Source organism: Spermophilus citellus (genome assembly GCF_964194105.1).
Source record: "Spermophilus citellus genome assembly, chromosome: 4".
Lineage (NCBI taxonomy): Eukaryota > Metazoa > Chordata > Mammalia > Rodentia > Sciuridae > Spermophilus > Spermophilus citellus.
The window spans coordinates 72,743,145-72,766,918 of record NC_138185.1 but is presented as its reverse complement, the minus strand read 5'-3'; the positions used below and the strand labels follow the sequence as shown (position 1 = coordinate 72,766,918).

Below are 23,774 nucleotides of genomic sequence, written 5' to 3'. Positions count from 1 at the left end.
AACAACCAAAGAAGTTAATTATTAAATCATGACATAACTCCCCGAGGGAATGCTTTGTAGTTACTAGAAACAAGTGACAAACAGTGACGAAATGGGAGGTCTTGTGCTCTCACATGGAGCAACTCGGCATCATGCATACTGTATGAATTTGACTTAAAAAAAAGTGTTAAAAAAGGGTGGAAGAAATATATCAAAATGGTGACTTCTGGAAGGTGGGATTGTGCTATTTTTCCCCTTTCCTTCAAGTTTTCTGTATTTTCCCAGGTTTCTAAAATGCACATTTCATTTATTACAGGAAAAATATATCCCTCTATATTTTAGTTTTAAAAAAAAACTGCTTGGAAGCAGCCTCTGTGCCTTTTGTGAATTTTCAGGGAGGCACTCTGAGCCTCCTTTCATCCTTCACTGCCTGCTCCATCACTAGTTCATGGGAAGGATCATGGTTTCTGGAGGGACATCTCTGCTGGGAGCCTCCATGTGCTATTTTGCATTTTAAGAACAGACCACTTTTGTGTGGTGGGGGTGTCTAGGTGACTACCCCACAGTCTTACAGTGGCACCCGAGCATGGAACTAGCCTCCTGAGTCCCAGACCAGTGCTCTTCTCTCCAGGGGCCGTAGTTTCCTGCATCCTCAATACTGGAGCATCTCCCTCTGGCACTCCTGTGAAAGTAGGCAAGGCTAACGTGAACCTTCTCCATCTCTGGTGGCCAGATCCACTCCTTGCCTCTGTGGGCCAGCAAGTGGGTAGCCAGGCACACAGAGGGGCATGTTGGGGCACCACTGTCCAGAGAGCACCAGGGTCTTGCCCCCATGTGGCTGTTCTGTGCCTCAGTCATCCAGGTGTTGCTCTTCCCAAGTAGATGTGGGAATGGCACTGTATGGGTCCATGATGACCTTGGCACAGCGAATGATCATTACTATGAGGAAGAGACAAAGGAAGACAAAGCAGGCCAAGGTCAGCCCCTTGTCCACATCGACATAGACAGGCTCAGGCGTGGGCTCCTCCATCTCCTGGCGGCTACTGTAGGCTCCTCCTGCGGCTCAGGCTTGACTGGTACCATTTTCCAGCCCTATGGAGAGCCAGGGCAATGGAGAGGGGAAGGTTAGGGCCACTTCTTTGGATCAGTACAGAGTGATGATATCTTTTTTTTTCTGGCCCCCACTACCACCTCAAGCAAGAACTTGCTGTTCAGGGCACCCACAGGAGGGTAAGAAAGGGAAGAGGTTATATGCATACCTTTTAAGGGAGCCACATGGTCATAGCCCTAACTGGTGTCTCTAACTGTGCAGCCTATTCCTTCCCAGGGTGGATGGGGAATGTGACAATGATTCCCAACAGGGGTGGGGCTCAAGTGGGGCTGAGGGCAGCTTGAGATTAGAGCCCTTGCAGCTGCCTTCACTCCCTGAAGCCATTCAGGAAGAAGATGAAAATAATGTTTTCCACTTAGTCAACCCAACATTTGAACACAATCAAATGCATTTTTTAAATTAGGCAATGAATTTTTCAAATAAAACTGAATGTCAAACACAATGTATGAACAGATAGAAGAGAAGCTGCTGTTATGTCAGAGGAAAGGAGTCATGCAGGGTCTATGTTTCCTTTCCCTCTGTGCAGGCCTCAGGTGACACCATTTGAAAATTGCAGGTGCAATGGGAGTAGAATTTTGGCAGTCAGAAGGAGTTGAAGCCCCATTGCTGCTCTGCAGAGCAAGTCTGGGCAACTCACCATCATTGACCACTCATTCATCTTAAGGAGGTTTACTGACTTTTCAAGGACCTGATTTTCCTCCTGCTGACTGCAGGAAACAATGCATGCATTACAAGAGTGTGAGTATTATAAGCAATAAAACTTAAGTGTAAAAACTCAGCACAGTCCCTGGCCCCAGTGAGCAGTCAGTAAGCACTTGAAATGATATAGGAACTCTGGGAGCAGGCAAGGGTGGGCAGAGCTGCTTCCTGCAGGGAAGGAGAACCTCAAGATAAAGGGCCAATTGCAGTTCTCTCCATTCATAACAAGCATTCCTGTACTCATCTCTGAACCTGCATAGCACTAGTACTCATATTGTGCTGTCACATCCAGTTTTGTTTTTTAAACTTCATGACTGCCCTGGAAGCTAGTTAGCCAGGCATCAATACGTCCATTTTATGAATGTGAAAACTGAATCACGGAGCAGAAAAATGACTTACCCAAGGTCCTACATTACAAACCCGAGATCTCTACATATACCTTCCTCTTCTGGTGCAAGGCAAAGTGAGGATACCCCCCCCCCCTAATCTGAGCTTTAAGAACATGGCTATGTAAGCATTCTCAAAGCTTATTCCAGACCCAGCTGGCCTGGAATATCTGTGACCATGAATCCCATGCTTTCCCCTCTCTTAGACCTTGCCTCTTCTTACCTACTCACTGGGCTACTGACCTGCTTTTGGAGTGGTCACCACTTCCGAAGGACCTTGGGTCAGGCTGTTCCAGGAAGAAGGGGGAGCAGCAGGACATTATAGCCCAGAGCCAGTGAGAACAGCATGGCCTTTCACTCAGAGAGAATCACTGTGCTGGCAGTGGCCCTGGAGCAACTGAAACAGAATGGGACAGAGGAAAAATTGTTATTTCCTGAGATGCTCAGCCCCAGTCCTGATCTCTCCTGGCAAAAAGCATTGGCCCTGGCAGCTTCTTCCTGATTCAGGGCTGGGAGCTGCCATGCTGTCAGCTCATGCTGCCTTTCCCTTTCCTTTTTAAATATAACTTTAAATATTATAGCAAAAATGCACATACACACATAACATAAAATTTATCACCTTAACAGTTTTGGGGGGAATCAATTTGGGAGGAATTTTGTTTTGGTGCTGGTATCAGGGATTGAACCCAGGGGTGATTTACCACTGAGCTACACCCCCACCCAGGATGTAGCTTTTTATTTTTATTTTTATTTTTCATTTTGAAACAGGTTTCACTGCTTAGGGTCTCACTAAATTGCTGACACTGGCCTTGAACTTATGATCCTCTTACCTCAACCTCCTAAATTGTTGGCTTTATAGCCATGCACTCCTGTACCCAACCCCATCTTAACTGTTTTTAAGTGTACAATTCCAGGGCTGCAGATGTAGCTTAGAGGCCTGGCATGAGAGAAGCCTGAGTTCAGTCCCTAGTACTGGGGAAAAAAAGTACAATTCCAGTGGCATCAGATACATTTATATTGTTGTGCAACCATCATTACCTTCCATCCCAGATCTTCTTTATGGTTTCACACTGAAATGCTCTACCATTAATCAGAACTCTCTGTTCTCCTTACCCCTAACCATGGGTAACCACTATTCTTTCCATCTCTATGAATTTGACTACTTTGGGGACCTTGTGTATAAGTGGACTCATTCTGTGTTTGTCCTTTCATGACTCTCTTATTTCATTTAGCATACTGATCTCAAGTTTCTTCCATGTTGTATCCTATGCCATAATGTCCCTCCCTTTTTAAGTTTGAATATGTCATTGTATAAACACATGACATTTTGTTATCCATTAATCTGTCACTTGTTAGCTGAGCTGTCTCTATCCTATCAGCTATGGTAAACAATGCTGCTACAAATGGGTGTACGAATCTCCTTGAGCCCCTGATTTCAATTCTCTGGGGTATATACACAGAAGTGGAATTGCTGGATCACCTGGTAATTCTATTTTTAACTTTTTGAAGATTAGATTTAACATTTTTATATAAATGATACATGTACATAATTCAAAAGCATAAAAAGAAAACAAGGAAAAGCAGGGTTTTTAAATTTTTTATTAACATGTATTACTTGTATATATTAATGGGGTTTAATGCAATGTTTCAATACCAGCATATAGTGTGCACTCATCAAATCCAGTCTCCCTTTATCCTCATTCCACTACTCCTTCCCAACCTCAAGTAACCCCTATTCTATATCCAGAACAACTTTTTTTAACTTCCACTTCTGAGTGAATATATAGTACTTGTCTTTCTGTGTTTAGTTTGCTTCATTCAACATAACATAATGTTCTCCAGTTCCATCTGTTTAAATGTAAATGACAGGATTTCGTTCTTCTTTATGGCTTTAATATTCCACTGTGTGTCTGTACCATGTTGTCTTCATCTATTATGGAACTCTTATACACTGTTGGTGGGAATGTCAACTAGTACAACCATTATGGAGGAACAATATGGAGTTTCCTCATAAAATTGAAAATAGATCCATCATATGATCAAATTATCCAATTTCTGGATATAAATCCAAAAAAAATTTAAATCAGCATACCAAAGAAATACCTACATACCCATGTTTACTGCAGCACTGTTTGTGATAACTAAGATACAGAATCAACCCAAGTGCCTAAAAATGAAAAAGCAGTTTCTAGTGATCCAATTCACCTTCAGAAAGGTAGCTATTATTTTTAGATCCTTCTACATCCTTCTTGTCTGTAGGTATCCTATGCTTATGAAAGAAAATAACATATTTATTTGTTTTTCATACACATGCAAGCCAATTATACAAACTGTCCCACATCTTACTTTTTCAATTTGTTTTATCTTGGAGATTATTACATATCAATATATACAAGTCTGTCTCTTTCTGTTTAATAGCTGTAGTATATTTCATTGTATGGATATACCACAGTATACTTAACCATACTTCTGTAAAACCGTTTTTCTATAAAAGATGATTTCTAATATTTTTTTAATCAAACAATCATGGAACAAATATCCCTGTAGCTTCGTCATTTTCCATATGCCTGAGTATGACTTTCAATTAAATTCCTATAGAGGAAATTGCTGTGTGTAAAGATAAATCCATTTTAATTCTGATTGGTCTTATTCTTTTTAGAAACTGTACCAAGGTAAACTTCTACTTTCAAAGATTGAGAAAAGCTGTTGACCTACAACTTTGTAAACAGAGTTAGTAAGCTTTTTCATTTTTGCCACAATGAATTTTTTTCCTGAACATTTTCAAACATACAGAAGATTTGAAAGAAGTACACAGTACAGTGATATTTTGCCACATTTGTTTTATTGATAATCAGTCCCCTATCCATTATTCTTGCTGTTTAATGCATTTCAAAGAAAGATATAAGTATATATCAACATGCATAGTAATAACTAAAATTCAATATTTGTTTACAGATTTTTAAAGGCAAATTTTACATACAGTGAAATAAACAGATAATATATATCACTTTTAAAATTTGACAAATGAATACATCCTTGTAACTGTCAGTGTAGCTTTAATTTTGATTTATTTTAGTGAACAAGGTTAACATTATTTCATATGTTTAAAGTCCATTTGCATTTCCTTTTTTGTGAACTTTGTTAATATCCTTAATCCATTTCCTCCTGAGTTTTTGGTCTCCCCCTATTTTGGCCTTGAAAATGGAGTTTAGGTATATATACTTATTTTATTTTTCTGATTTTTATTTCATTTGTGTTTTTTTCTTCATTGCCAATTGCTACTCTTATTCCTCTTTTTCTCTTCCAATATCTAATTTTAGTCACTAGTATTAGCTTTCTTACTGTTTACCTTTGTTTTTTAGATGTGCTTCAATCTCTGTAGTTTGAATAGTCAACTTTAAATATCTTTCTATTTCCTGCTATTAAATATTAGGAAACTAGGAATCTTGCTCAGGAGTCCACCTTCTTTCAACATTCTCTTCCCATTGGCCATTATTCTCTTATTTCTACACAGTCAGGGTATGTAGCATTCACAAATTAATATGATATTTATGTCCATCTACATTTTCTCCAAGTTTTGCAGTGAAGTCAGCTTAAGGATCATCCCCAACCCCACATTTCTTTTATTTTTGTGCTGTAATCTGAATATTTTCTGATGAAATAACTTCCAATTCATGCATCTGATCTGCTGTGTCCAATCAGTTGCTAAACCTATCAGTTCAAATTTCATTTCAGCCATATTTTTTGTTTTTAGATATACATGACAGTAGGGTGAATTCTGACATATTATACATACATGGGGTGCAACCCATACAATTTTGATCCCATCCTTGTGGCTGAATATCATTATGCGGAGTTACACTGGTCATGTATTCATATATGAGCACAGGAAAGCTATAACCAATTGTTTCTGATGTCTTTCCTATTCTCATCCCTCTTCCCTTCCCTTCATTACCCTTTAGTTTTAGAATTTCTATCTGATCTTTTGATCCTTTGAAATAATTGTCAGCCCTCAAAAAAAATATTTCTACCTTGTCACTTGTTTTCCTGGTAATATTTATCACAATGATTTTTTTTGGAGGTCTTGTTTTATTTTGCAGTACTGGGGGTTGAACTCACAGCCTTATGCATGGTAGGCAAGTGCTCAACCACTGAACTACATTTCCAAACCCTTATCATAATGTTTTTATAATCCACATTTTAGAACTTCTATGTCTAGGTCTTCTGTGAGTCAGCTTCTATTGTCTTGTGGGTTTTTTTCTTCATTTTGTTCAATTTCTTGATAACACCTGATAAAAATTTTGGTGGGATTTTTTTAATATTTAGTTTTACTTGTAGTTGAACATAATATTTTTAATTCACTTATTTATTTTTATGCGGTGTTGAGGATCGAACGCAGAGTCTCGCACCTGTGAGGCGAGTGCTCTACCGCTGAGCCACAACCCCAGTCCCAATTTGGGTGGGATATTGAACATTAATATGAAACACTGCATGGCTAGAATAATATTCTCCTGCAGAGAGGGTGCACTACTTCCTCTGAGAAGGAGCTGGAGTGCAGGTATAGCACCTTAAGCCACTGTGGGGCTGAGCCAAGTTGAGTAGTTCATTTCTTATAATCAAGGATAGTGTCTACATCTGGTTTGACAACAATTCTAGTGTTCTGCCCTCCAGAGTTCCAAGCTGAGGACCTGAGATATTTCTTTAAACTGTTCATTCTATTCAATGTCTTGAGATAACAGAAAACTGTTTAGGAAGAATAATCAGGGTTCTTCAGCAATTGGTGTTTGATTCTGTCCTGTGGATTGTAAAAGCATGAAGCTTGAATATGTGTGCTGTTTGCTATTAGCCACTAATAAGTACATAGCCAGGACTAGGAATGTGTGTTTGGTTGAAGTTCTGCTGCTCTTTGGCTCTGGGATTTTTAAAAAATTATTATTAATAGGCATAATTATTATGCATGGGGAACAGTGTGATATTTTGATAGCTATATACAACATGTGATGATTAAGTCAGGGTAATTAGTATGCGCATCATCTCAAATACTTTGTGTTGAAAATATTCAAAATTATTTCTTCTAGAGATTTGGAAATATACAATAAGTTATTAACCATAGTCATAGGTTCTAGGTTCTATATAATTAATTCTGATTGGTATTATTCTTTTTAGAAACTGTACCAAAATAAACTTCCACTGTCAAAGATTGAGAAAAGCTGTTGACCTACAACTTTGTAACAGAGTTAGCAAGCTGATCCATAATGGGGGGGAGGAACATGGGAAAAATGGAGGACCTTTGATGGGGCAAAGGGGAGGGAGTAGTAGGGAAGGACTATGGGGGCAAGAAAGATGGTTGAATGAGATGAACATCATTACCCTAGATGTATCTAAGGTCTTACTGCACATATGGTGCGACACTACATCAAGTACAACCAGAGAAATGAAAAGTTGTGCTGCAATTGTGAATAATGAATCAAAATGCATTCTGCTGTCATATATACCTAATTAAAATAATTTTTTTCAAGCTACCTTGAATTTTATTTTGTAATTATGGCTACAGAGCTGTCATGTTTTTGTTACACTATGGACATATACAAAAAAGTCAGAAGCATTAAACTGTAACTGATTTTAAAATAGATATAACCATGTCTGTCAGGGAGAGCAGTCCAAATGCTTGTCAGAACCCAATGAACCTTAAGAAAACACATTTTTACCTAGTCTTGGTCAGATACTTCCAGCAACAGAACACTTTTTGGAGAGTGTTTCAAGAATTGCCATGGCATATGAAAATGAGTGGATGCTTGGGGGCGTTATGCAGCTTTCTCACAAACCCAAGGTGAGTCTTGCCTGTCTAAGTCTTTATGTTTACACACATTTGGCTTTTCTGTTTTAATGTTGTTTAGATACCTATGGTTCCCTTGAGCAAGATGCATTAATTTATTCATTCAACTGCCCACTTGTTCATCTGGATGGGACCACCATCTGCCATCAGCTTCTGGGATTGATGGATCCCCTAGGTTGCTCCAGTCTGTCTGTCTGTCTCTCTTGCTCTGCAGAAGGTTCTTTTCCCCTTTCACTCTCTGTCCATCCTCTTCAAGTTAACTGGCATTCCAGAGAATAGGACAGGATTTGCAAAGGGATAAGGATGGGCTGTGCTCTCCTGCAAGACCCTCCTGTCTTCTTTCCTTCTTTTCCCTATTTATTTCATCTTCCCCCTTCCCTCCCCCTTCTCCCTTCTTTGTCTTTTTATTTTTTTCATTTGTTTTAATTAGTTACACATGACAGTACAATGATCTTGACATATCATACATTTGAATCAGATGGGGTATAATTTCTCATTTTTCTGAGTGTACAGGTTGCAGAATCATATTGGTCATAAAGTCACATATATATATACAGCAATAGTAATGTCTATTTTATTCTGCTGTCCTTCCCTTCCCCCCTTCCCCTCCCCTCCCCTCCCCTCACTTCTCTGTACATATGGTGTGACACTACATCATGTACAACCAGAGAAATGAAAAGTTGTGCTGCAATTGTGTATAATGAATCAAAATGCATTCTGCTGTCATATATATCTAATTAAAATAATTTTTTAAAAAAATATACAAGCACACAGATATACAAAAGAAGGATAAGAAATTCTGTAAAGCAAAGAGGTGAGTTCAAGAAAAATACTTCAAGTATGATGTATTATACATACAACACAAAATAAGTCATACATTGCTGTGTGCACATGTTTGTGATGGGATGGGAGGCTCTTCTGATCCTGCTTTGATTTTTCTATTGTTTGAGAAATTTATAACCTTAGAAAAGTTCAAAAAAAAAACAATATACTAAGCACCTACATTTCCATGGTGCAGAATCTGCAATAATTATGTGACTATATTTGCTTGGTCTTTTCGTTTTTTAAGAAGTAAATCCTCATGTAATTCCTAACCTTCAGAATCATATCTCTCACTCTTCCCATAAGTACCACAGTCACGAGTACACTCCAGAGGCCCCCAAAACTTCTAGGGTTCCTTGGATTTCACTCTGAACACATGATCTAGCCACCTATTTCCATTTCATAGAGGAGGATATTGGAGAGTAGGGAAAGGAAGGGGTTTGTCCAGAGTCACAGAGCAACACCACAGGTGAATGTGGATCAAGCCCAGGTTTCTGATTTCCTCCTGTGCCTGGAGGCCTGCCGTGTGGATTTTACCTGGTCATTTACTGACTCTCAGATGAGGATAAATGTGCTGAGCTTCATTCTCCTGTGTTTCACAGTAGGACTGAGTCTGGCCTTTTAAGCTCTGACTCTGAAATTCCAGGCACAGAGTCTACCTCAAATTAATATCACACACCTCATCCATCATAGGCATGGGACCTCAGTGGGATTTTCTTGTGACCTCCATCTTGTCTGGGACCAGAATAGAGCCCCAGAACCTGGCCAACATAGCCCAGGGGATGATTATCAGTGTCTTCTGGATCCTTCCTGCTGGGGAAAATGAAAAGAATGTGGACTCAAAGAATAGATTTGTCTTTTGGCCTTCCAGATGGAGTGTGCTCATTAACCTTAATTACCAGGCCAGCACAAGTCCCATTCAGCTAGAAGTGAGGACACAACACTCAGAAGGGAACACATTGAACTCTGCTGCTGTTCCCTGGGACCTGAGCTGCTGATCTTCCCATGGCCTGCTCAGTGGTTCCCAAAATAATGGCACCTTCAGTCAGCACCTAAGCTAAATACTTCATCTGTCATCTTCTTGGGGTGGAAGGAGGTGGCTGCTTCAGTCAGAGCAAGCAAATGACCCTCAAGGGAATTGGCTCCTGGTGACCAAGCATACTTGTCAAGGTGTGCAGTTTTAGTAGCAGGCCCAAGTGGAAGAGTCCTACCAACTGCCATGAGAAAAAACAGAGAACAAAATGAAGAACCCAAATACAGGACCTAGAACAAATACTGAGTCGTGATTTTAGAAAAAAAAACTAGAAATAAGGGCAGTCAAATTAAAAGGGTGCACAAATCCAGGATTTACATACAAATTTGTGTACTTCCTCAGGACTGGGGTCAGGGTGGTATTCAGGGAAGGCACATACATTTGAATGGTCTCATCTCATCCTCTATTTTTTACATTTTTTTTTGTTTTGGTTAACCTAAGTTAGACTCACATATAACCTTTTTTTAAAGTCTATTTGTTTATTTTTTAATGTTTTCTTACATGTAGTTATGCATAATACTAGGGTTAATTTTTATATATTCATATATGCACAGAATATAATTGGCTCCATTTCAGTCCCCAATACTTCCTCTTTCCCTCTTTCCTCCTCCTGCTATTCACCTTTCTCTATTCTATAGGTCTTCCTTCTATTTATTCATTATGTTTTTAAGTTGATACTTTATAGATACACAAAAAATATTGTGATATATATATATATATATATATATATATATATATATATATGTGTGTGTGTGTATATATATATATATATGTGTGTGTGTGTGTGTGTGTGTGTGTGTATGTGTGTGTGTATACATATCCATAGATAGACAAACATAGCATAATTTGGTCAATTTCATTCTGCAGTTCCTTCCTCCTCCCTCTTCCTCTTACTCAATTCACTTCCACAACTCCTCTGCTCCACTGATCTCCTTTATATTTGTGTGGAATCCCCACCCACTCCATTTTTTCCTTATTTTTCTCTAGCTTCTGCATACAAGAGAAAATATTAGACCATTTACTTTCTAAGCCTGGTTTATTTCCTTAGTATCACCTGCATCTGCATTTTTGATATCATTTACTAAAATGTCAACTGGGACAATTTTACATTTCATAAATTCAACAATTTATTTGTTTTTAAAATCATTTATGTAACTACTAATACAAACTTAAACTTAAAAACAGTTATAGATTATAAACCTTTATGAAGAGATATGAAAAAAAATGTTCTTGCTGTTTAGGTTGCTTCAGGAATTTCACCAATCATCTGGTAAAGTAAGCACAAGCCTGGCATGTCAGACCTTCTCTTTAACTGACCTCAGACTCAGATCCATTCACTCACTGCCTCCATCATTGCTCTTTGTTCTCTGGCAACAAGGTGACCATGAGGCATATAGCCAGGCTCATTCTAGGCAGTGCACTAAAGGTTAGTATTAATAATTAATGCTAATTTAACTATTAATTTACTGAATATTAGCACTCATTAAGTATTTCTTCTCAAGTGAGTAAAACTTGTTCCACCTTCAATCTGCTTAGTTGGTCAAGCCAAAATGAATCAAAAAGCTGTTTCCAGTTCTGTGGTTTTATTTATTTTTCTTTTTTTTAGGGGTGGGGGTTGGACCCTATGCCTTACACCTGCTAACTACACAATCTACCACTGAGCTATGTCCACAGCCCAGTTCTGTGGCATTCCACCCTCCCACAGGCAAAGAATATATACAGAAAAGGAGGGATTTCCCCTTTTTTGCACAATATATGGACTTGGTCTCTCATGTCACCTCTCTGTTCCTGGACAGGTATCTAATGAAACAATAAGATCATGGTTGGTGGAGCTTTGATATCTGTTTGGAAGATCAATCCTTGGGATGTGAGCTCAAAGCAACCCCATTCCCAATGACTCAGACTCAGCAGCCTCACTTTCTGTGCCAGTGTATTTATTGCTGACCCTGTGTGTGTCTCAGTCTGCTCAAGCTCGATAACAAAATATCACAGACTGAGTAGCTTAAACAAGTACTTATTTGCTCACAGTTCTGGAGGTTGGAACTCTCAGATCCAGATCCAGCAAGGATCTGGGAGTTGCTCATGAAGGCCCTCTTCCTGGCTGGCAGATGGCTGCCTTCTCACTGTGGCCTTGCATAGCTTATCTTTGGTGTGTGTGTGTGTGTGTGTGTGTGTGTGTGTGTGTGTGTGTGTGTGTTTATTAGGCCACCAATGCTAATGAGTTGGGATCCCATTGCTATGACCTTATTTAATCTTAATTACTTTCTAAAAGCCCTATCTCCAAATATCATCATATCATATTAAGGGTTAGGGATTCAACATATGGTTGTTTGTTTGTTGGTTGGTTGGTTTGTTTTTTGTTTTGTTTTGTTTTGGGGGGGTAGGGACAAAATTTAGTTCAGAGCATTAAGTTCATTGAGGGTAGTATATCTGGCTCTGACTGAGGAGTATGGACTTGGATCTATATCTAAAGCTAGCTCACAGCAAAAGTTGGATGAGAGCTGATATCTGCCTATTTCTCTCCAGGAATCAACAGGAAGAAAATGAGGGTGTTGAAGAATTCCACTTATCACTGTGTGGATAAACAGCAGGCTGTAAGGACATTGTGCATTCCCTCCCAGTAGCATAAATCTACACTGACCACGAGCACTAATCAGCTGGTTCTATAAATAGAAGTGGAGCCATTATGAAAGGTGACCTGTGAGAATGACATCCCCAGCTGACAAATGGGTTAAGTGGATGGCATTTGCTCAAATAAGAGGAGACTCCAGTGTCATAACCCCTACCACTCACATTGTCCTATGGGATTGCACCTTGTGGTCTTGCTCCTCTGTCAGAACAATTAACAGGTCTGTCAGAGGGAAATGATGAGTATATGCTAACCCATGATTAAAAGCGTGATGGCTGTTGGGATTGCAGAGGTGCACGGAAGGAATGGGGTTAATGGAATATAGTATTGTGTTTAGGACTTCTCTTTCAATACCTAAATATTCCTAATCTCTTAGAAGCCTTCCAGAATAAAGAAACAGTATGAAACAGCACTGTTTTTAGATAAAAGTAAGGGACTATTTCTGCCAAGAGAATGTATGCTCATTGTATCATACTTCATAACCCACCATTACAGTTCTGCTGTGCCAATTTATGAGATGGTGCTCTTGCTGTTGCTCTCCCTCAGGTCTTTCTGGGTTCCCTTCACCATTCTGCAGCACAACACCTCACTGCTGCATGATTTTCTTCCAGAAGCCCACACTTATGACTTCCTAGAAGCAAACCCTTGGGCTACTAGAGTTTCTCCAACCATGTTTGCAGAATGCTACAAGTACCCAGGAGATTATGTCACCATGGGGTGGTCCATGGCTAACAATTGTCTCTTGCAGGAAAATGAAAGTCCAGCCCACTGGTCTTGAGAGGGAACAGATTCTGAGGTGTAATTTATACTCCAGGGCATCTAAAACCAGGCGAGAATTGTCTTTCACCTGAAATTGCATCTTTGCTAAGATTCTAGTCCCTCTTGCCCTGCTTCTTCCAGTTTTCTACTAGATTCATGTGGGAACTCTTCCTAAATATACATCTTTGTCCGTGAGTTACTATCTCAGAGCTTGCTTGGGGTAACCTGACCCAAGACAGAAAAACATTAGTCCCCTGTGTTTATCCCATACTTTAATTCAAGATATCAGATGTCCACTGGAAGTCAGATAGGTAGCATAATATGTTCAAGGTTAAACAAGACCCAGTTCTTGCCCTCCAGGATTCTTAGCCTGTCTGAATAGAAACAGATGCAAAAATTAGGACATCGTGGTCAGAAAAATCATGTACTAGAGAGAAGTCCAAGGGTGTGACTGGACAATCTTTCACTAGAGCTGAAGATTTAGATTGTCACTCATGGATCTCCCCACCATCCCTTCAGAAGCCATCAATTGAGATGAGATTACCCAGAAAAAATCTTTGGAGGACCCTTTGGTCTAATGAATTGAATCCCCATAACATTTTTGGGAGAGCCACAAAACTTCTGAGAATGTTATATCAGCGTAAACACCATCAGGTTAGACTAAAATGAAGAGACAGAGGAAACCAAAGAAAGCTGTTGGCTCCTAAAATTCTACAAGTGGAAAACATGCTGATAAAACCAACAAATATATGTTACCCTTCAAGCAAAATAATTCTTTGGAAACAGTGGTGGCCCAAAGGGCAGAGAGGATAAGAACAGAGGGTGGCACCTTGAACTATATAGGATTAGCCTCAGGCTTTGAAAACTAATGGAATTTTTCTGATTGGATTTTGAAATTTCTTTGGACTAGTGAGTCCTTTCTTCATTTAATCATTTTTCTTTTCTCTTTAGAAAAGGGAATGTGTACAACATTTAGCTTGTCTGTCCTACCATTGTATTTTCAGAGCAGATAACTAACTTGTTTTCTAGGTCCACAGATGGAAAGAAATTTTTTTCCAGGATGAATCATACTCAGAGTCTGAATGTCACCCATACCTGATTTAATTGAGATTTGGGGCTTTGAATTGATGATATAATTGGTTGAGACTCTGGGCAATGTTGGAATAGGTGAATGTATGTAAGACAGACACTAACTTTGGGAGCCAGAGAGTATACTGTGGTAGGTTGAGTAACCCCACTATAAATCTACAATATATTCCTTGGAGTTTCTGAGTATTATCTTATGTGGCAGAAGGGACTATTAAAATGTGATTAAGTTAAGGATCTTGAGATGGGGATATAACCCTGGGTTATCTGGGTGGGCCCAAATGTAATCACTAGTGTTCTCATTAGAGCTGGGGACAAAGGGAGATTCAACTACAGCAGCAGAGAAGGCAAATCAAGCACAAAAAGAAAGACTGGGACAATGTGGCCAGGAGCCTAGAAATGTTGGCAGCCTCTAGAAGTGGTTTCTAAAGGAAAATTGAAAACTTCTCTGGAGCTTTCAGAAAGAAACTGAAATCTTGATTTTTATTCTCTAAAATTCATTTTGGATTTCTAAGCTTCAGAACCATAAGTGAATACATTTGTGTTGCTTTAAGGCACCAAGTTCATAGTAATTTATTAAATTTATACAAGCAGTCACTGTGGAGTTTTAATATAATGCACTTTTGTACATAATCCTTTTAATCTTAATATTCAGTCTATAAAAGACATGGGCTATTTTTGCTCTATTCCCCAAGTTTAGAGAAATGAAAACAAATCAATCAAGGGTACACAAGAACATGATGCTTGGCTACTAGATGAGAAATGACTCACCATTCCTCATCATTCCTAAATGAATGTCAGAAAAATACACCTTAAAATGGAACCAAAAACCAAAATGATGTGTGCCAACTTTGAGCACTGACTGCCAGAGAAACCACCCAGCTGGGGAAAGGGAAGAGAAAGAAGTTTCACAAAGCTAAGGAGACCTTCGTCAGTGCTATTGCTGAGACATGGACCCTATTGCAATGGGAGCTATAGATTCACCTTCCTGACCTACTGATCCACCTGGTCACATGATCCCATCTCTAGTAGTGGCAACAGCAACAAAAGAAGCCAGAGTGGGAACATCAGTAAAGACTATGAGAGAAGAACTGAGGTGAGACGGCTGCTTGTATTTGTACTAAAACATCCATTCCTCAAGGAACCTTAGGACCTTGTGTCTCTTAATTCCTCTCAAGTATAAAACACCTGAAAAAAAATCATCAGCACTAAAATGGGTGCCAGCTTCCCACTGGTTATGAAGGACAGAGGTGGGAGAAACAATGATACTATACACTAGCTCCACAATACCTCCTAAGGCAATGTAGATACTACAGAAAAACACACACAGGAGACACATGCTTGTGGGTCCAAATTTTGTGGAGGGTCTTTAGAATATTGCTCCTGTTAGGCTTCAATCTCCTTGTTTGTAAAATAGGGCTAGCCAAGCCCATTTTATGGAGTTTCCAAGCTAATCAAATGAAAGAAATGTCCATTTCTTTACCATGTCTTTTCCCCTTCTCCCATTAGCACAGGGACAGGATGCACTCTGGAAGCTTCTGGTTGCTTCTAGCTGTAAGTGACCCTGATCTTCTCAGAGGTTTCTTTCTAAGTTTTACTACCTCTGGTGACTCCAAATTTGGACCTGTGCCTCCTTGGATTTGGCTTGCTGTGGATGCTCTTCTGTCCCTGAGTTACCTGCTTGCCTCCCAGTTTCAGTATGTATATAAGGCCCTAGTGAATTTTTATATTTCTTCAAAATTTTAACTATGAGAAAATGCTCCAGTGAGCATTCTTATATAGGTACTCTTAGGCCAGGTTTTTTTCCCCCTAGAAATTCCTGAGTCATAAAATAGGCATCACTCTAGCTTTATTAGACATTTCCAGTCTTTCCTGATCCACAGTTACCCCCAGAAATCTTGAGAGCACCTACCCCTGTCCATCCTTGGCATGACTTGGTACTGTCAGCCTTGAATTTCTGTCATTCCATTAGGTTTAAATGGAATTCATTATAGATTTAATTGGCATTTCTCTAATTTCCAATGATGAACATCTCATCATTTTATTGAGTGTAGTGTTTTCCCTTTTGAATTCAGTCTATTGGGTTGATTTTCTTTTTTTGTTGTCTTTTTGGTTTTGATTTTGTTTTTGTTTTTGTTTTACTCAATTCTAAATGTCATCTAAATGTCATTTCTTCTTTGGTACTATGTTTTGTACTTTTTTCCCATGATTTTTCTTTCAACTTTATTTATAGAACCTTATTCTTGTTTAACTGTTTTAAATTTTTAACGTAGCAAGCATTATTGCTTTCAGTAAATTATAAAATTGATGAATTATAATTTTTTTCCTTTCCCAATATCATAAATATATTCTTCTATATATATAGTCTAGAATTTTGAGATTTTTGTCTTTCACATTTAGGTCTACAATCCATCTGAAGTTGATTTCATTTCAGATTTTAGATTGAGCTCTTCCCATATGAATCAACAATCATCTCATCCCCATTGTAATATCAATTCTCACTTCCATCTGCACAATAATCCATTTCTGGGTTCTCTATCCTTTTGGATTTGTTTACTATCTACCTCTGTGCCAACACTATACTGTCTTAGTTTGCAGTAAAATGGCTTTATCATATAGCTTGCTCTTGGCTAACCCAAGTCCCATACCTTGTAATTTTTATTCAAGGATACCCTTGCTCCTCACTATTTCATGTATGTCAAGATTACATTGTTACATCCATGAAGAGCTCTACTGGGATGTTGACTGGAATTGCATTGAATTTGTAATTTAATTTGTAATGAATATCATCCTTATGATATTGCATTTTTGAATTTTTGAAGACTCTCACCATACCCATTAATCATGTTTTATAATTTTCTTAATAGGGAAACACATTTTTCTGTTTATCTATACTAGGCATTTTGTGGTTCATAGACTCAATTTTATTAGTAATAGCCTTTTTTCTTTTGTGTTTTATAACTGGTCCTGGTTGGTACATAATACCAATAGAAATTTTTATACAAGAAAAAGAGATAAGGTGACTACTTCAATTGGTAATTTCCTGATGGACTTAGGGTAAAACTTCATAAGGTTTTGTGCTCGTTCTTTGATGTCAGTCATTCAACCTGCCTTCCTCTCCAGACGATGTTATTGAGGATTTGGGGTAGTTGTGTTAGGTTGGAGATATATTTCAGCAGAAAATAAGGAAACTATTCCAATGAAGGTTGAAAAGCAATTAGGACATTTTTCTTTTTAAGAGTCCTCTTATCCTTGAATAAGATATTAAATCTCTGTATATCCCACTTGTCTCCTCCATGTAAAATATATGATAATAAATACTGCCATCCTTAAAAAAAAAAAAGAGTCCTCTTCCCCATTGTTTGCTGTGATGGCCCCATCTATCTATGGCCCTCTGGTGTTAGGAGCCTTCCAGAGCATATCCTCTGCTTCATTTAGGAACCAGTTCATGTACATGACCCTGTGGCAAGTGGCAAGTCTTCCATGTTTGGAAGGAACCCTCTTAAATCAGAGTTTTTCCATTTCTCCATCCCCTCTATAGCTGAGTATTCCAGATTCCCCTTGATGAAACACCTGACCCCTGACCCTGGAATCTTCTGCTGCTCTATTGGGCACACTGTCCACTCTTCTCCTGATGGGGGTCAGCCTTTGACATGAGGGCGGAACATTCATTCAGCCATTGACTGTCAGTCTGACCCTATCTTTTTCATGTCTTCCAGAAATTCCTGTTAGTTTTCAGTTCCCCAATAGCACCCTGCCTTTTCTTCTAGCATCAGTACAGACTTTTGCATCTATTTTTTAAAATTTCTTTGATAATTTTAATGGGATATTTTTCTATATCCCACTAAACAAGTAATTAATCACCATTTTGATTGAACAGGATTTCTCCTCATCTCTTTGCTCCTTTGCCTATTAACTAGTCTAGTCTTCATATTTTATTCATTGAGATCATGGTTTATTGAGTTTTATTGACTGAATCAAACAGATGCTGTTTAAAATTTACTTCTATTTTGTGAAATACATCATTTCCTATGTGTTTCCTCTGGCTCTTGAATTCTAGCTTCTTCTTTAAAGTTATGAAGAAAAACAAAATAAGCAAGCAACTGGTATATAGTAAGTGTAGTTCTGAAGCTTTTCTTCTATTATTCCCAGGGAGCTACTGCCCCCATGTTCTTCTGCTTTTTGCTTGTTTGTTTTATGGTACTGAAGATTTAATCCAGTGCCTTGTGCATGCTAATCAAGTGTTCTACCACTGAGCTATATTCCCAGTCCCTGGTCCATGTTCTTGAGCTTCTCACGTGTAGCTGGGTATTTTGAAAGCCTCTAGCATAACTCTGAAACTGGTGTGAAGCTGGCAAACAAGACCCTATCACCTGATAACTTGACTTTCTCTGTCTTCTCCGTCCTTCCCACAGTCCAGGTTGGAAGGGAATGTTTTCAGGCTTTCTGGATCATTTACATTGTGCATCATCTGTTGTTACTGGTTCACATTGGAAAGCAAGCATTAGTAAACTTTTAGAGCAATCCGACACTGTGGTGATATCTCAATGTGTGCTAATGGACTCTTCTTGAACAGGACACAGACCAGTTTTGTGAGTCACATGTTGTCTATTCTGGGTATTTTTCACATGCAGTAAAACCATGTACAGTCCATGACAGATTGGAAATTTGGGGAAAAGCTTAATAATAACAGTTCAATTTCCAAAGGCTTCTAGGAATATTGCTTTTTGTCAAACTCTCCTTCTATTCTACCTAGGCCTGGCCACCACAATGGGGGCACCAACCCTTCCTTGAAATGGAAGAAACAATGATCTCTACAGTCTAATGGGAAATAAAACATGCTACAACATCTGTTTTTCCTTAGTATTCTGGCTCTCCACAGAAATTGACTTGACTAAAAACATTCTAGTAGGGTGTATGATAGCCCAAAAGCTAAATGAGCCATTCTTTTTCTTTGCACCCTTGTTATAGAGTTCACTTTGAGTGGACTATAATAAAGATTGGATGAAAAATATACAAAAGATACATTACAGATTTTTTTTAAATTCTATGTTACATTTCTCTTTCTCACAAAAAGGTTCTATCCAGACTGGAATTTGCTGAATATGAAAATTCTCCTTTCACAGGCTGAAAGTCTGTTTACTGAAGTGAGGCCAGAGGAGCAAATGAGAGCAAGAGGGCACGTTTCCCATTTGGAGGACAAGAACACTGAGACATAGGACCCCTGGGGGTGTTCAGAATTATTTGAAGGACTTGCACCCTACAATCTTACATAAATAAGGCTTAGTTAGGTATTTTCTGGGAATTTTATAGGCATTGCCCACATCAACTAATTAATTTCTAGAATGTCTTTCTAGAACGCTTGTGTCAATAGCATTGCATAAGGTTTTAAAAAATGGATTCTGTTTCCAGATCTACAGCAATATAATTGCAAATTGTATCCTGCTGGGCTGGCAAGTGTGATGACAATCTCTAAACACCTCTGTGGAGTGGGGCCATGTCTTTATTGATAAGAATGAAGATTTTTAGTTCCTACTATTTAAATATTCATGACCTCCAAATGTTATAAACATGAGCACATGCTCACAGACTAATTAAGAAAAATTGGACATGATTTAAAAATGGACTGAAAGGATTCCTACAGGCCTTTCTGTGTCTTGCTGGGCATGTCTGATCAGCAGCTTACAGTGGGTTATCTGATTCTCTATGTCTCTGTGTCTTTGATTGATCTGTTTCTTATTATTGATTTGAATTTTTAACAACTCTGAAAGATAAATATAATTTGCAGGATACTGATAGAAATGCAGATGATTTTTGCCTTGATAACAATGCGAGGAATTTTGTATAGTAGGAAAGATCATCCGAAGGCTATAGTTTCATTACTTGTGGGACAGAAACAAATTCTATATGTAAATTAGCAATTTTATTCAAGCAACTTTTCTTTCAGTAACTATAAAGATTCACTATCTCTGGTTCTCTTTGACTAGCTGTCTTAGTCAGCTTGGGCTGCTATAACAAAAACACCATAAACTGGGTGGCTTGAAAAAACTAATGCATATTTCTCACTGTTCTGGAGAATAGGAAGTCCATGATCAAAGAGCCCACAGATTTAGTCTGGTGAAGGCCTGTTGCTCATAGGAAGTGTCTTATCAATGTGTCCTTACATGGAAGGTACAAGGCAGCTTCCTCGGGTCTCTTGTATAAAAGCACTAATCTCATACCTGTGGCTCTGTCGTATTACCTAATCACCTCCCAAAAATTCCCCACTATTAATACTATCATATTGGAGATTCAGTTTCAGTCTATGAATTTGGGGGGTACACATTCAGACCATAGTGCCAGCTTTTCCATGTTACCTGTTCTCTCACTAATGAACTCAAGAATTCATTATCACTGACTCACTTTATATATTTCTATGATTTTCATGACTTTACCTTTTTGGAAGATCATACTCTGTGCCCTTGGAAATAAGGCAATGTGTGAAAATTAAACATCATTCATACTAGTTTGACATTCAGAGAAAATGTACTATCTCTATTTGGACAATAACTGAAATAATCCTTTTCTAAGCATGTAATACAGTTTGAATTTCTTCCAATTCAATGATCTTATGATTTTCAGTACCTGCAGGAAGCAACCAGGCTCTCTAAGAAAAAGTGTGAAACTTTCCTCATGGTTTCTCTTTCCCTGAGAGTGTGTCTGGATTCAAGAGATTGTGACTGTATGGGTTATGAGCCCTGTGGCACCCAGGAGAAAATGCCCTTGGGGTGCTGTGGCCTTTGTCCACATGGTCTCTGGAGTCTTGTTGTTATTGTTACTGCTGCTACTGCTGCTGTTGTCATTTGCTTAAAAATTCTGCTTTTAAGTTTTTGTGTTGAGGGAGCTTTGGCTTTTGGTTCCTTGGTTTATGTGAATTCTCACCAGCTTTCCCTGCCTCCAGAACTTCTGATCCCCTTGCCTCTTTGCCACCCAGCCTGGTGTCCCTAGAGCTCACTCCAGATTCTATAATGAGGTGCTGGGCCACTGTGCTGGCCTCGGGGCTACACAGAAACCCAGAGAGACCTCACTCTACCCACTATTTTCAATAACCTGTGTTTCTAAAGAAATTTGTCCATTTCATCTAAATCATCAAACTTGTTTCTATATAATTAGATATTTAAACTGTGTACATTTAAACTGCATTAACTACTTGGAAAAAGATTACTTCAGTAAAAGGTCAAATAGGGATATTACATTTTCTCTGAATATCAGAACTTTGGTATGATGTTCAATTCTGACACAGCACCATGTTTCCAAGGGCATAACAGAAGTGTAAAAATATAAATGTCCAAATTTTTGAAGTGATGACTCTCACCCAAATACCTAAAATGAACAAGTGGAAACTTCCTGTTTTTAAATGTTGGCCAAATCTATAGTGATGCCTCTTTTTCATTTCTGATATTGGTGTTTGCATTTTTTTCCTTCCTCCTCTTCTCCTTTATCAGATTATCAGTTTTATTGATCTTTGAAAAGAATCAGCTCTTTACTTTGTCCTATTTTTGCTTTCTATTTCATTAATGTTTACCCTTGTCTTTATTATTTCCTTCATTTGATTTTCTTTGGATATAATTTGTCATTCTTTTTCTACTACACTGAGCAGGAAGCTTACATACATTGATTTTAGACCCTCCTTCTCTTCTAAAATATGCATGTTGAGCTATAAATGTTCCTCTAAGTAGTGCTTTAGATGTAACCCACAAGTTCAAATATTTTCTAATACAAATTGCTTTCTTCTTTGACTCATAGGTATTTAAAAGGATGCTGCTTAATTTCCAAACATTTAGAGATTTCGTAGCTATCTTCCCATTCCCAATAGCTGATGTAGTTCCATCCAGTCTAATTACAACTTCTCTGGCTCAACCTCACCCCAGACTCATATGGGCAGTCTTCAAAATGGCTTTCTGTCAGCCCCAAATGGTCAAGACCCCACCACCCAGTCCTCAGTGTTCTTTCACTTTTTCCTCATGTGCCTCGCTCCCCCCAAGTCTAACTAGAAGAGAAATTGGAAGACATCTTTTCTCTCTCTTTTATCATACATTCTGCCATTTTTGTCCTGCCTTTTTAATTTCATTTCCCCTGAATCAACTTCTCCTTCCTGAACACAGCTAATATCTCATTAAGGACATGAACATGGCACTAAACCACAGGAGAAATTTATGAACCAACTCCTCTAAATTGGTTTGTGATATGCTAAATAAAGAAGGAAATACGGGAGTTTGGAAAATTTATCCTGGAGAAAAGAGCCTGGTCTGCAAGGCTATTATTCTGCTACATAATCATATTTTTGATTATCGGGAACTGACTATCCCCATGGCCGTTCTTTCTGCATGCCTCCTGTAATGTTCTAATTTCCTTCCAGGCAAGCATCACCAGGACAATCTAGGCTCAAGGTCACATACCCTGGAGTAAGAAAAAGAAAAATATTGTAAAAATATTTCCCATCTTGCAACAAGAGAAAAGTCTATATGTTGAGAATAGCAGCTATTGTTTGTGAATAATATATATTTCAGAAGAAGTTTGCCATTCATAGTGTTGTTTAAGTATTAACAATTGGCTTTCTGTTTTTCTCTAGCTAAGCAGGATCACAGAGGTGTCCAAGTCTCAGGCACCTGGGTAGTAAGAAGCCTCTGGGTACCGCATGGGATCAAGTCAAAGAAACTAACAGTGACTCTGGTTGTGATGGGAAAAAAATGACACAAGATGGGCATGAGGGGCAAGGCTATAGGAATAGAGTGGGACTTTACTGTGACAAGCACTGAATGACAAGCACAGATGATGGGGTGTGACCTAGGCAGTAGCAGCAAAAATGTGCAAAGTGTGGGAAAAGCTGCTGGACCAAAGGATAACCCCTTGCTTCTACACTCCTTCTTCATCTTTCAATTACAGAGAAACCACTGACAAAATCTCATGTGTTTGGAGATACCTAATACCTTAGATCAGACCAGTGGCCAAAGACACTTTTAGGAAGTCAATCTGGCATTTCTAATCTGATTGCAATTTCATCTGTGGTCCTTATTTACCTTGTACATTATTAAACACTGGCAAAGAGCTCCTAGTGGATTTCTTTTTTAAAAAAAAAATCTTTTTTTTTCCTCCAAATCATGAAATTGAGTCAAATAACTTAGATAAGCAGTGAGAATCCTCCTAGCAACCTGATACACCTCTTCTCCACTTGCCCCTCACAGAAGCCCTTGAAATCCTCATGACCTCACACACAAGCCTTCTGAACTTGTGCTGCCCTGTCTGCAACCTCACCCCAAAATAAAACCTTTCCCTCCCCAAAGCATCAGCAGGTAGTTTCTCTTCTCAGACATATACTCAGGTATTTATGCTTTTGTAAGCATGTCCCACCAGGACAAGAAAAAAATCCCAAAGCCCTTTCCAAGAGTAAACAG

General features: G+C 38.6%; 1 protein-coding gene across 1 annotated transcript in view; it reads right to left on the bottom strand.

The window, feature by feature from the left end:
- Positions 1–334: 334 nt before the first annotated feature.
- Positions 335–23,774, bottom strand: part of CTXND1 (cortexin domain containing 1) — a 39,180-nt gene continuing 15,740 nt past the window's right edge. Inside the window, exons 2-3 of the mRNA XM_081293326.1 lie at positions 2,419–2,572; positions 335–1,071 (exon numbers count right to left, since the gene is read on the bottom strand). Coding sequence (XP_081149452.1) covers positions 830–1,009 — 180 coding nt within the window. The 5' untranslated portion in view covers positions 1,010–1,071; positions 2,419–2,572 and the 3' untranslated portion in view covers positions 335–829. The remainder of the gene's footprint in view (positions 1,072–2,418; positions 2,573–23,774) is intronic.